At 45.5% G+C, this 11,991-nt stretch overlaps 1 protein-coding gene across 1 annotated transcript; it reads left to right on the top strand.

Annotated features, from left to right (window-relative positions):
* Nucleotides 1-291: 291 nt before the first annotated feature.
* Nucleotides 292-10,422, top strand: LOC119648796 (ankyrin repeat and MYND domain-containing protein 2). Its single transcript, XM_038050641.1, has 3 exons — nucleotides 292-637; nucleotides 8,313-9,074; nucleotides 9,170-10,422. Exons 1-3 carry the CDS (start codon nucleotides 440-442, stop codon nucleotides 9,410-9,412), a joined length of 1,203 nt encoding a protein of 400 aa, XP_037906569.1. The 5' UTR covers nucleotides 292-439; the 3' UTR covers nucleotides 9,413-10,422.
* The last annotated feature ends 1,569 nt before the right edge of the window (nucleotides 10,423-11,991 follow it).

The raw sequence follows: 11,991 nt of genomic DNA, 5'->3' as shown, positions 1-11,991 counted from the left end.
GTTGGAGTACCGTTTAGAAATTTTTTAAGGACTTAGTTTTGGTAATAAGGGGGTCATATTAGTGCGTTTGAAACTGCCGTTAACTATTTACAAGAAAGAAGCGCCGAACTCAAGTGGTTCAGTATCTGATTTGCATCGGGAAATACCGAAAACACCACTTTCAACGGCAAATCGCAAACACATGGTTCCGGTTGCCCATTCATTCCCAACAGTTACCTGCCCTGCTCATCAGTTCATCTACCTCCCGTAACGGAACGCCACAATCACCTCCAATTCCAACTGGAATGTGCCATTTTTGACATATGGCAAAGAATTTTTATCACCGCTGCCGAAAACTTCAAAATCTCCATTGAGTTGTGTCAAGTTTATCGGGAATTGTTAATAAATTTCGCGCTATTCGGACTCAGCATAGTTGACGGAGTGAAGAACAGGATCGAAGATGGCGAACGAGAGCAATTTGACGGATGTGCAGCGACAAATGTTCGAGAAAATCGCGAAAAATGAGGCGTCGGAGTTCAGAGCGCTACTGACACAAAACAAAGGTTCCGTAAACTTTGTGGACGAGAACGGGATGAGTCCGTTGCAGCACGCCTGCTACAAGGGCAACAAGGAAATCGTACAAATGCTACTCGATCAGGTTTGTATGCGGGAATGCGGTGTTTTGGTAGTTTGTTGGCTAGACCTGGTGCGGTTTGGAGGTTAGGACAGCAGGAGGCTGGCCGCTGATTGTAGGGACAGAAAATTGAGAAAATGATGTGGATTTCGATCTAGAAAACTCAACTAGAGGATTATTGGATTAGGGAAGTTCTCCTTTTAGCACCAGACATGCTGATACGAAGTCCAAACCGCTAAGGCGCCAATGTTCACTTCGACGTCTGCCGCTCAAGTGAATCATTCTTTGAAGCTTTTATGAGTAATGTTAGGCTTGGAACGTCAATCATTCGAGAATATCGGAAACAAGCCCCCGTACGGGCTCTCGGGAGGGCTCTTCATGGATCCCAATACATTCCCTCTCAGCTTTCATGCCTACACTATCAAATCCAATGGCCGCCTATTTCGCGGCGCTGTAACAAATGATATCTTGCGAACGTCCTTGAAACCCTTTCAAACATTAGATTATTATTGACTTGATCTAGACAATTTTTTATCTACAAGGCGGGCATTCTGAGGAGGATTTTCTCAATATGTAACCCAATTGGCAACACTTTTGCCAGACCTTTGATAATTTTTAGTTTTAATTTTGTTATCAGTTGATCCAAGAATGGTGCCGCAGCACAAGTGGCGTCCTCCCTCCAAGATATATTGCCTCCAATAGAGTCCCCTGATCAGTTGGTGCGTTGTCGCCGATAATCGAATCTTTCCACTCGTTGACGAGACTTCCCTATTGGCCTGCATTCTGCCCTTACACATCCCTTCAAGCTGAGCTCGGGAATCCTACTACCCTCTAGGCATTGTATGTGCCAACCCATCGTAGCTGACTAAATTTTTCTCGAGGAGAGCGGTCTGAACCCCGCCCACAAGAGACTCATCTTTTTTATTTTTATGAGCGGAGGTGAAAATCTTGAAAAGACGCTGCTGCGCCAGATTGCAGCAGTGTGTGGGATTCTCACCCACTAAAACAACTCCCACTTCTCCGCCCATATCCTCGCGGGAACACCGTGAAGTATTACTTCGCGAGGGGGTCTCTGATTTACACCAGCGCAATTAAATCACGAGTCCGCCGCGCTTTCCGAGCGTTTTCTGCGGACCTCAGCATCTCCTCCACGAAATTATGGGGTCGTTTAACCTCCTTCTTTCATTCACGAATCTCGGACAGTGGAACATAACATGCTCCGGGTCCTCGGGTGTGACGGCGTATTCGGGACAGTCTGGGGACTCATCCAATCCGAAGCGATGCAAGTACTTCCTGTATCCACCGTGTCCCGTAAGGAACTGCATTAGGTGTTAATTTAATTTTCCATGCTTACCCTCGATCCATCTCTCAATACACGGGGTCCAGCGGCCCTTTTCAGAATGCCATCTACTGTACAGCTCCTTTTAGGAAGCCCGCGATCACCTCGACGAGATTCACCCTCCTTGTCCGGTAGAGACAGTGCGCATCATTCGCCAGAAGATCACTGCCTCACCTTATACCGTTCTATATGCACTACACACCCTCAGCGCGATTGGCCGGTATGCCGAGCTTTTTTTTGGGAGTAGAGTAGGTGAATGCATTTACGTACAGAATGTTGGACTCCCGCAACAGTACGCTGGCGGACTACCAACTAAACACCTCCCTGTCATCAGAGAACTAGCCTGGAATCGTTTAACACATTACTTCGGGCTAGCCCTCCCGCTCTCCTGGCCTTGGGAGCCTTCAAGTCATTGAATTCGTTCCACCAAGGGGACGGGAGAAAGGGAGTTGTTAGTTCAGGGAACCCCTTAGCGTCCGATCCCTCCGCCGGTCGAGTTCAATCTTCTTGGCAATAAGAAGAGCCCGAACATAATGCGCAACACGATTCCAGCTGCCAGCGCTCTCAGCATCTCTCTGGCAAAGTTGTCTGGAGAGAACTCCCCTGTGTTTGCACACAGCTGATGACGAAAGCCGGCCCACCTCTCGGAAGAGAAAAAGGTGTTCAGCGTCGTCCGCCACTTCATTGCAGAACACACAATCAGGAGATCGCGCCTTCCCAATCCTGTGCAGGTAGGACTGAAAACCTCCATACCCGCTTAGAAGTTGGGGGAGGAAGTAATCAATCTCACCGTGCGTTCGGTTTAACCACAGGTCTAAATTGTTGATGAGCCGTGCAGTCCATCTGCCTCTTGGCTGACTTTGCCAAGAAAGTTATCACTCGGTAAGGGTGCCTTGACGTTCTTCACGGGCAACCACCTCTCTTAAGTTCTCGTCCTTACGGTGGTAGATAGCTTTGCGCTCCTTGGCAAGGAGGACAATAAGAATCACTCCTACGATCACCATCACCGCCGGTTCGGAGACGGCGCGATAAGCAAACGCCACTCGCAAAGCTTCCCGCCTCTGCACTTGAGCAAGGCGCTTACGATACACCTCCTTGTCATGGGCATCAGCCCATACTTCCGCACCATAGACCAGATCCGACTGCGTTGCTCCCATAAGGAGACGTCTGCTGGTAGATATGGGGCCCCAACATTCGCCATTACAAAAATGTCAGGCGATGATGGCTTTACGGTTTCTTACCAGGGTAGAATGAATGGTTTCACTTGCATACAGTTCCACGCCCTGGTGGTCTTTCGCAACTACTACCACTGCCAGGTTGTCTGCAAAACCAACCAATGTTGCCTCCCTTGGCACGCGAAGGCCGAACACTCCGTCATACATTATGTTCCAGAGCAGGGCCCCCAGTATGCAGCCTTGGGAAACACAGGCTGTCATGATATATTCCTTCGGTCCGTCTCGTACCAAAGATGTCTCTCCGAAAGGTAACTCTCGATTATCCGAGCTAAGTAACCAGAGACACCAAGTTTAGCCAGGGTGTCCTTAATCCAACCCCAGTTGGCTGAGTTAAAGGCATTCCTGACATCCAGCGTTACCACCGCGCAGCACTTACCACAACCCATACTGCCGCTCCGATAGACCACCCGCTAGCTCGACGAACGGAAGCAGCCTGTTGTATATCACCCTCGCGATATGAAAAGGGTGGCCAGGTGGTTTTTTGGGGCTTCGGTAGCAGAACCAACCTCTGCCTCTTCCATCGAGCGGGAAACACTCCTTCAACCACGCATGGTTCAAATGTGCTTATGAACCATGCGCGCCTGATTTTAGCAGCCAACTTCAGGAGTTTGTTCGGAATCCCGTCCAATCCCGGAGCCTTATTGTCTCCAATTCGTCCACAGATCTCCCGTAGTTCCTCTTCGGTCACCCCGGGGATTGTGAAGACGTCCTGTTGAACCGTTGGATGAGGTTCGCTTTCTTCTTGTTGTGGGAATGCGATTATTTTGAACAAGAGTCGCCGGCTGGGGAGTGATTTTTGTCCACGAATTTTGTTTATTGCAACCTTGTAAGCAGCGCCCCACGGGTTTGTATTTGCCTACTTGTAGAAATTTCTCTTACTTTCCCGTATAGCCTTCTTAAGGCTACTTCGAAGATCGCGGTATCCTTTCTCCGACTGCTGATGTTCTGGCTTCCCTCGGGTCCTTTGACAAAGCCTCCTCGGTCGCAGACACGATGCTCTCAACAGCGCAATTTCTTGGTTCCACCAGTAGTTTGATTTCCTACTGTGATGGAACTTGCGTCGAGGCATTGTAGATTCGTAGGCCTCAGTTATAAGTTGACATAACTGGCTCACTTTTTCCAGCGCCGTTCCCTTTGGGTCGTAACCTCCTAAAGTCGCCAGGAATGTCTCTTCCTCGAAAGCTCCAGGAGACCACCCAGCTATCCTGGTTTTTCCGCGTTTGATGCTCACTCGGCTGTCACCTCCCCCGTTCCTGATGTCGAGAAAGTTGGCCTGTTGGTCACTGTGGATATAGTGCTCACTCACTCGCCAGACCATCCCTCTCGCCAACGAGGTACTAAGGTAGGTTAGAACGACAATTGAGCCTAGTCCTCTGCCTCGGAAGGTGGGCACGCATCCAACGTTGACATGTACGATGTCCAGTCCTGCGTAGGTCTCAAGCAAGATTTGGCCCCTGGTGTTCTTTACCCGACTTCCTCAGTCTAAAACCCATGCGTTGAAGTCGCCGGCAATGATTTTGAGCTGTGGTCTCTAGCCTCCAACACCAGGCCCTCTAGCATCTCCTCATATTGTGCTAATGTTGCACTAGGAAGAGCATAGCAGCATGTAGATATGGACGCCGATCTCCACACTGTGCTCTCTTTCAGTTCAACCTTGATACTCTGGACCGTTTGTGTTCAGCTAACAGCTCTACCAATTCTGATATTGTTTTTCTTATCACCTCTCATAATACACGTAGTGCGGACATTTTTGAAGTACCCTTCGCGGAGTTGGACGTCTATTTTCTCTCCCCGATCTCAAGGCTATGCCGGCCCTACAGCTTGGGTCCTTTCCCTGTCTCCTTCTTTAGCTTTAAGCGTAAGGTAACCCATTTACTTGCTCCTCCCTCTGAGGACCATATGTAACAAGGAATTTGTTTTCTGTAAAATTAAATGGCTGCGGGCTTATGTCTACTGCGCAGATACTCACGTGCAAACCCCATCTTTTCGTTTAGCCTTCACCTCAGCGGGGGGCGTCTCTGTGTTCTATCAAAGGTCTGATCTGGCTGCAGTTACAAGGCTTTCAAATTCTCATCCGACATATCAAGCCACCTTTATTTCGGCCGGCGTTTTGGTCGCTTACCATCGACTTCGACGTTCAGACCAATACCATACCATCGAATACGCGTCTCTCGCAGTTTTTCTAAGATCGGTGCAACCCCATATCGATCGCGGATATCCTCATTTCAGATATGATAAAGGCATGTCACGTAACCAGTCCAACGCAACTTCTTCGTCTCCAGTATCGCAAGACACCGTTCATTGTATTTATAGTCGGCTAACAGTCAGACTGCGTTCGTAGGTATGTCGATCACAAAGAACACCACTTGTAGAAAGCCACTTCATCCAGGTGACGCTAATGCGTGAAGCAATTTCATAACGTAGTTCATATTGACTCAAGATATTTAAATCGCGCAGTTGTGGGAAATTCACTGCCACTGACAGCTATAGTGCCTATTTCATTCTTCATCGTGGCACTACAACCCGACATCAAATTTCGAATGCCGCGAATCCTGCCGCGCCACAACATGATTACAATTCTAATTATGGCCCGCAATTCCAATTTTAATCGTATAATCATGTCAATTTCTGATTATAATCGTGAATTATGATTTTGCTCAACTTTGAACTTTTTTAATGAAATGGCAAATAACTGAAAGAGAATATATCACCACTTTCGCAAATCTACTGATAAAATAAATATCTGAAATTATTTTCAGATCGTTCAATCTGGCAATCGGGAAAATCGTATAATATAAAATTGAAAGACAAAACTTGCACGATAATTTCATTAATTTATCCAATATATGATGACTTAATTCTTTCTTAAATATTGGGCACCAATTATAAATGGAAATATCGATAACTCAATTCGTGGCTACAATACACTCAAATAAAAGTAAACCAGATCATTATGGCGTTTTTTTATTGATGGAGGTTGGAGTGTTAGGAAAGCGTGTTTGTGGGGTTCGCACCGGCTAATATTACTATCACCTTTTCACTCAGTACGTTCCTGAAGTTTTTTTGTATCGCAACTACGGAAAATGGAGCATAACATATTCCGGCTCCTCGTCTGTACCGGGGCATTCAGGACAGTCGGGAGATTTGTTCAAACTGAAACGATGTAAACACTTCCTATAACCACCGTGTCCCACAAGGAACTATGTGAGGGTGATATTCAGTTCTTTGCGTTTTCATTCCGCCCACCTTTCAATATATGCAATCAGTGTATGAACTGTCCTACTGCCGCTGCCATTACCTGTGCAACTCCTTTCTAGTGGCTTTTCGGGAATCCGCAGATTCACATTTGTTATCTAGGATAAACAGTGCGTCTTATTTGCTAGAAAAGTCACGGATATCATTCTCCCGATAACGCACATTGCTTCACGCTATGTAGTCCTATATGCGACAGACATTCCGGTTTTGCGCCTAAGTCCATCAATTCTTCTTTTTTTTCTTCAGCCTTTCTCCCGTTCACAAGTGGGGTTGGCTCGCCGTGATCGGTTTCGCCATTTGGCTCTATCAAATGCCTGATCTGGATGCAATCTCTTGTTCTGACTAGCTTACTTACGTCCTGACGCGTCCATGCGTCAAGAACCGTTGCCCATTCCTCGACAGGACCGGGGCCCGTCCTACCGCGTCGACTGAGATGGACGCCCTACTCACTCGATCCAATCATCTTGTTTCCAACGACATTGGACGCATTTTCTTGGCCAGCCTGTCGCGGGACCTGTCACCAAGAGAGATCAAGTAGGATTTAGAATAGTGGAGTAACCCCAACTATGCTCTATTTATCTCTTTCCCTGATCTCAGCATTTTATTTTTGTTTTACTGAGGATAGTACAAAGTACGTTGCCTCAAACCCTCCTCCTTTACCTGGGCTTCGTACCAGCACACTATGTCAATAGCATGGCGGACCTACATCAATTCAATATTTGTAAAAGCTGTCTAGTGTCCTGGCCTACGCCAACACTCCATCTTAGGCAGGGTTTTATCCGCAATAAATTTCGGCGTTATGTAGACTACGGAATTGTGCACCCTCATGTAGGGGCCCAAAAATTCTTCGAAAGATTCTTCTCTTGAATACCACTAAGAGTTCGCAATTTTTCTTGTTAAGAACCCAAGTCTCCGAGGAATACATGAGAACTGGCTATTTTGTATAAGTAGATCTTGAAATAAGTAGTATTTTTACATCTGGGATCTATCCATAGTAATTTCCTCTCCGCGTTGAAGGAAATCTAGATTTTGAATGGGGGGTTTCACATATTTTTGAACATATTAAATAATATCGTAGCAGATGAGGTATGGAAAGTGTGGCTGCCGCCTGTCTTTAGCTATAGCTGGACACTTTCAAAGGTAATGCATAATAGCCTTATGTAAAACACTGTGACCCTCTATGAATTCACAAGTGTCTAGCTTGTTGGCTTCCATATCCCAGTCTTGCCGATGGAATGCCAACTCTTCCTCGATTTAGCACGGATGGTGAAACTGCACCATCTAGAATTAACAATCGGCAAGTATTGCGAGCATATTCCATTTCTCATCACCACCAGCGTGACGCAGACTGCGTTCGACGAGGAGAATTCTATCTGACTAGTTTGTCAACCCAGCTATTCTCCTCTGTGCTCCAGTTTCCGGGAATCCTAAGGAGGGAGATTTTGCGTGAATATCCTAGATTAGCCATCTTGTTCTTGTACTGACCCTCGGGCTTGGAAAATGCCTCTACCGAATCTAAAGAATTGTTGGCATCTCGACCTCCAATCTTGAAAGTCGGTCACGCCTCATTTGTCCACTATTTCCTTCTAAAAAGCGCTGGCATCTCCTGGAAAATTGCGATTCACATATGTTATGTATCTTAAGAAACCTTTTGTTTCAATTTCACAGCTCACTTTTGATCTGCTTGTGAAAAAACATGGTGTTATTGTAGCACATCGCTGATCTTCTACTTTGTTTTTATTAGAAATCTCACAGCAAAATTTCAGATTAAACCTTCGTGAACCGTAGTCTGTAGAATGTAAGGCTGAAGGCTTATTACAGAAGAAAATAGTCAAAATGCAGGACTGTACTGAAATCTACTTTATTCTAGGGAGCAGATGTAAATTACTGCCAGCATGGCGCCAACTATACGTCTCTACATTTTGCTGCACTCAATGGAAATCCAGAAATCGTTCTACTACTCCTCGAGGCTGGCGTGAAGCCAAACACTGAAAACTCAGTGAACAGGACAGCAGCTCAAATGGCAGCTTTCGTTGGCAATCACCATTGCGTGGCCATTATAAATAACTTTGTACCAAAATCGGAAGTGGAATACTACTCCATATTACAGGGACAACAAACTGAGCCTTATTTACCGCCGGCCCTAGTAGATGGTTTTCATAAATTCGTCATCCAAGTTAATCTTCATCCCGTTCGGATAGCGCTGAATCTACAAAAAGTGGGAACACTCGCAGATCACCTGAAGAAAATTAAAAAAGTCCTGGAATTGATGACTGAGCGTGAAATTAAGAAGAAGTACGACAGGAGTGAAGTGATGGCTTTCAAATACCACTACTTGGGTTGGATAGTTGGGGAAATTATCCGCTGCCAGGAGCATTTTCATTCACGCCGGGAGCAAGGCAGTACTGAGTCGCGGCATGACTTTGTTGAAATGTTTGCAAAGCGAGTGCTGAAAGAGAACAAACCGGGACAACCGGACTACATTGAGTATACCATTCGGGATTGCGCCCGGGAATTCCCGTTCCGAGAATGTACAATATTCAAGCAGGTGGTGACACAGTTGGCGAATCCAGAAGCGCCGCCAGCTTTAGAGGTTCTAAAGAACGCTATCAATGGGCATCGCGGTTTCATGGTAAGTGTCAATGGATTCTTCCCATTTTTATTATTTCGTAGGAGCGAGGTTCTGGATGGATTTTAATTAAAACAATTCTTCTTTTCTTTTGACAGGACGACATTACATACTGCAGCTCATGTGGTGAAGAGAAGCCGGACAAGAAATGTTCAAAATGCAAAGAAGTGCAATACTGTGATCGTGAGTGTCAACGCCTCCACTGGTTCGTGCATAAGAAGTCATGCGCCAGACCGACCTCGTCGAGTGCTTCGGCAGAGCGATCATCAGCCCAGACTAATAAACGAGAAATAGACACTGCTGAAATCACTGAACAACTACAAGGCTTGGTTGCTAGCTAAGCGACCACCCGTACTACCCTTTAGTCACGCAAAAGGAACTAAGATAGCAGGCAGGCGTTCACTTCTCCGCAACATGTACCCTAGGTGTGCTCTATTCTGTTCGCATTCTCGTTGCAGTTGCGAAGTAAATATAAGTCAGTTTGTATAGTTGTATTCAAGTGTATCAAAAATGAAGAAAAAGTCTTACGAAACGGATGAATCCTCGTCTGTGGACGAGTGAACGCTGCCCCTGATCAGTCTTTTACTACAACTACTATTGATTTCAAATCATAGACAAATATTATTTTAATATTGATATAATTATATTTGATGACCAAATCGCCATTTTATAAATCGTCGAGTGAATGTGTTTTTGCGGAATGTGATTTAATATCGACAAAATACACAAAATATTTTTGAGTTCTGTTTGCTAAGTACCTAATCACCGGAATCCAACGTTTTCCAGAGTTTGAGAAATGAGAAATGAACCTAGAATGGTGGACATGAACGACAAAAGGAACAAAATTAGTTGTGAAGGAGTTGGTACCTTAAATTTTTTGTTAGATTTAGATTAAAGTCGAGTGAGTATAGTCAACGGCGGCGGCGAATTCCAAGTAACTACGCGAGACTCATTTAAAATTTGCTCTTCTGAGATGTAGTTATGAAGATTTAACGCTCAATTGACGGATATCAAGTCGCTGATTAATTTGTAAATAAAATTCTATGAACATTATGCTCTTAATGTTTAAAAATATGGAGATTGTGAAGAGAAGGAAAAACAATACTAAAACGCATTTTTATAATAATGTCTTGACAAAGTGATTATGAAATAAGAAAAACGTGAGAGACAAACATAAATTATGTGGCCATGAATGCATAAAATAAAACAACACCCATACACAATTTATATATTTTTTTTTGTTTTCTAACATTCTGTATTTTGTTATGTATAAAACTGTATTGACGATAAACATATTTTGATTGTCAATTGATTGAAATAGACACAGTAATAAAAAAAATCACAAGAACAAGCGTTTTTTGGATGATTTTAAAAAGCTCCAGACCCGAGGCTTTGCTGTCGCCTATTCGACTGCAGACCTCCAGCAGCTCGTCCCTGGTGACTGGTGGAATGGGTGTCTCATTCAGGGGGTGCTACAAGGTCTCAGTACCCCTTCTTGCTAGGAAAATAACCCCTGGATTATTTTCAACAAGAACGTAGGCCATGTGATCTACGGAGATGATCGACCTCTGAATGGTCCTGTCACGATTTTATAGGCGCTATCCCACGGCTTTATGTCCGCCTCCGAACAGAGCTCCCTAAAACATTCCCTCTTACTCCACTGGATGCCAAGCTTGAGGTTCTTGCGAACCCAAAGTACATTTGGGGTGTCTATTGCACTCCTTGACCATATGACCTTTCTCCCCACACCTTCGACATCGATCGGACCGACTAATGCCGCTAGTGCATGCCTTCGCGAAGTGTCCAAACATTAGGCATTTGAAGCACCTCTTTAAAGAGATCTGTTCCCTTAGTCGGCAACCTCCCCCGCGGCCAACAACTTCTGCACTGACTCCACTGGCAGTCGCATTGTGGCCGTTTGAGTACCGTCATAAGTTTTTCTTAGGCTCACGATAGATTCTTCGCTGAATCCCTCCAACTAGAATTGTTGCTTCAAGGCAGTGCGCATCTCTCCTCTGGAGATCGAGATCCTTGCCCTGTATATAGATCTCATTTTGGGAACGAACTGCGACATTCTCCCCAAGTGAATTGATAACTTGGTTACGAAAGCCGTCAGTTTTTCCCACGCTTGATTTTTTCAGTTTAAACATGAGATCCCCTTTCTGGGTCCTCCGAATTTTGCTGACATTTCCGCCTAGGTCTTCTAGGTCGGGGTACTTTCGGCCCTTCTCAACTTTTTGTTCTGTTTGTCAAGACCGCTTTTGTCCTTTTTGGTGCCTGTTGATTCCCTAAAACTACGCCCTCTTTGTCTCGCACTCTCTTACTTGATCAAAGGTCGATGACCTTATGCTTTGGTGTCACTTGGTTCGCCTGCGACACTGTGGGAGCTGGGATGTTCGGCTTCTCCATAGACTTTCTTTCTTCTTCATGCGACCTATTGTAAAGCACCCTAATGGTCCTCATCATGTTCTTAATGGCTTAATGCACGTTGTGCCTGTCCTTGATTAATTCGAAAAACTTAATTTTTTTAACCGAACGCTTTCTTTCGAGCCATCGCAACAACAGCAACCGGCAACTGCATTCACAACAGCAGCATCAGCACTTTCAGCAAAGCCCTCGAATGTATCAAGCTCCTATCTCTGGCTAAATGAGCAGCTCATACGCCGACTGTCAGTGAGTGAGAAGCGAAGCTGAATCACTTGCTGGACGAGCTAACGCTGGGCGACTGTACCCCCAGCCAGTTACTTCGTGGAACTCGGGGTTGCTGCAGGTGTTGTTCGTCACAGCGGATAAAGTCCACGAGGTGTACCTACGCCTCGTAGTCGCGGAAGTCTCTAGAGACACACGTCAGGAAGTGGAAGACCTGAAGTGATGACGACACTTGCGGACGTCGTGTCCAAACTGACAACGACTGTAGGTA

The sequence above is a fragment of the Hermetia illucens genome, chromosome 2, assembly GCF_905115235.1.
Source record: "Hermetia illucens chromosome 2, iHerIll2.2.curated.20191125, whole genome shotgun sequence".
NCBI lineage: Eukaryota > Metazoa > Arthropoda > Insecta > Diptera > Stratiomyidae > Hermetia > Hermetia illucens.
This window is presented reverse-complemented; position numbering and strand designations above follow the sequence as displayed.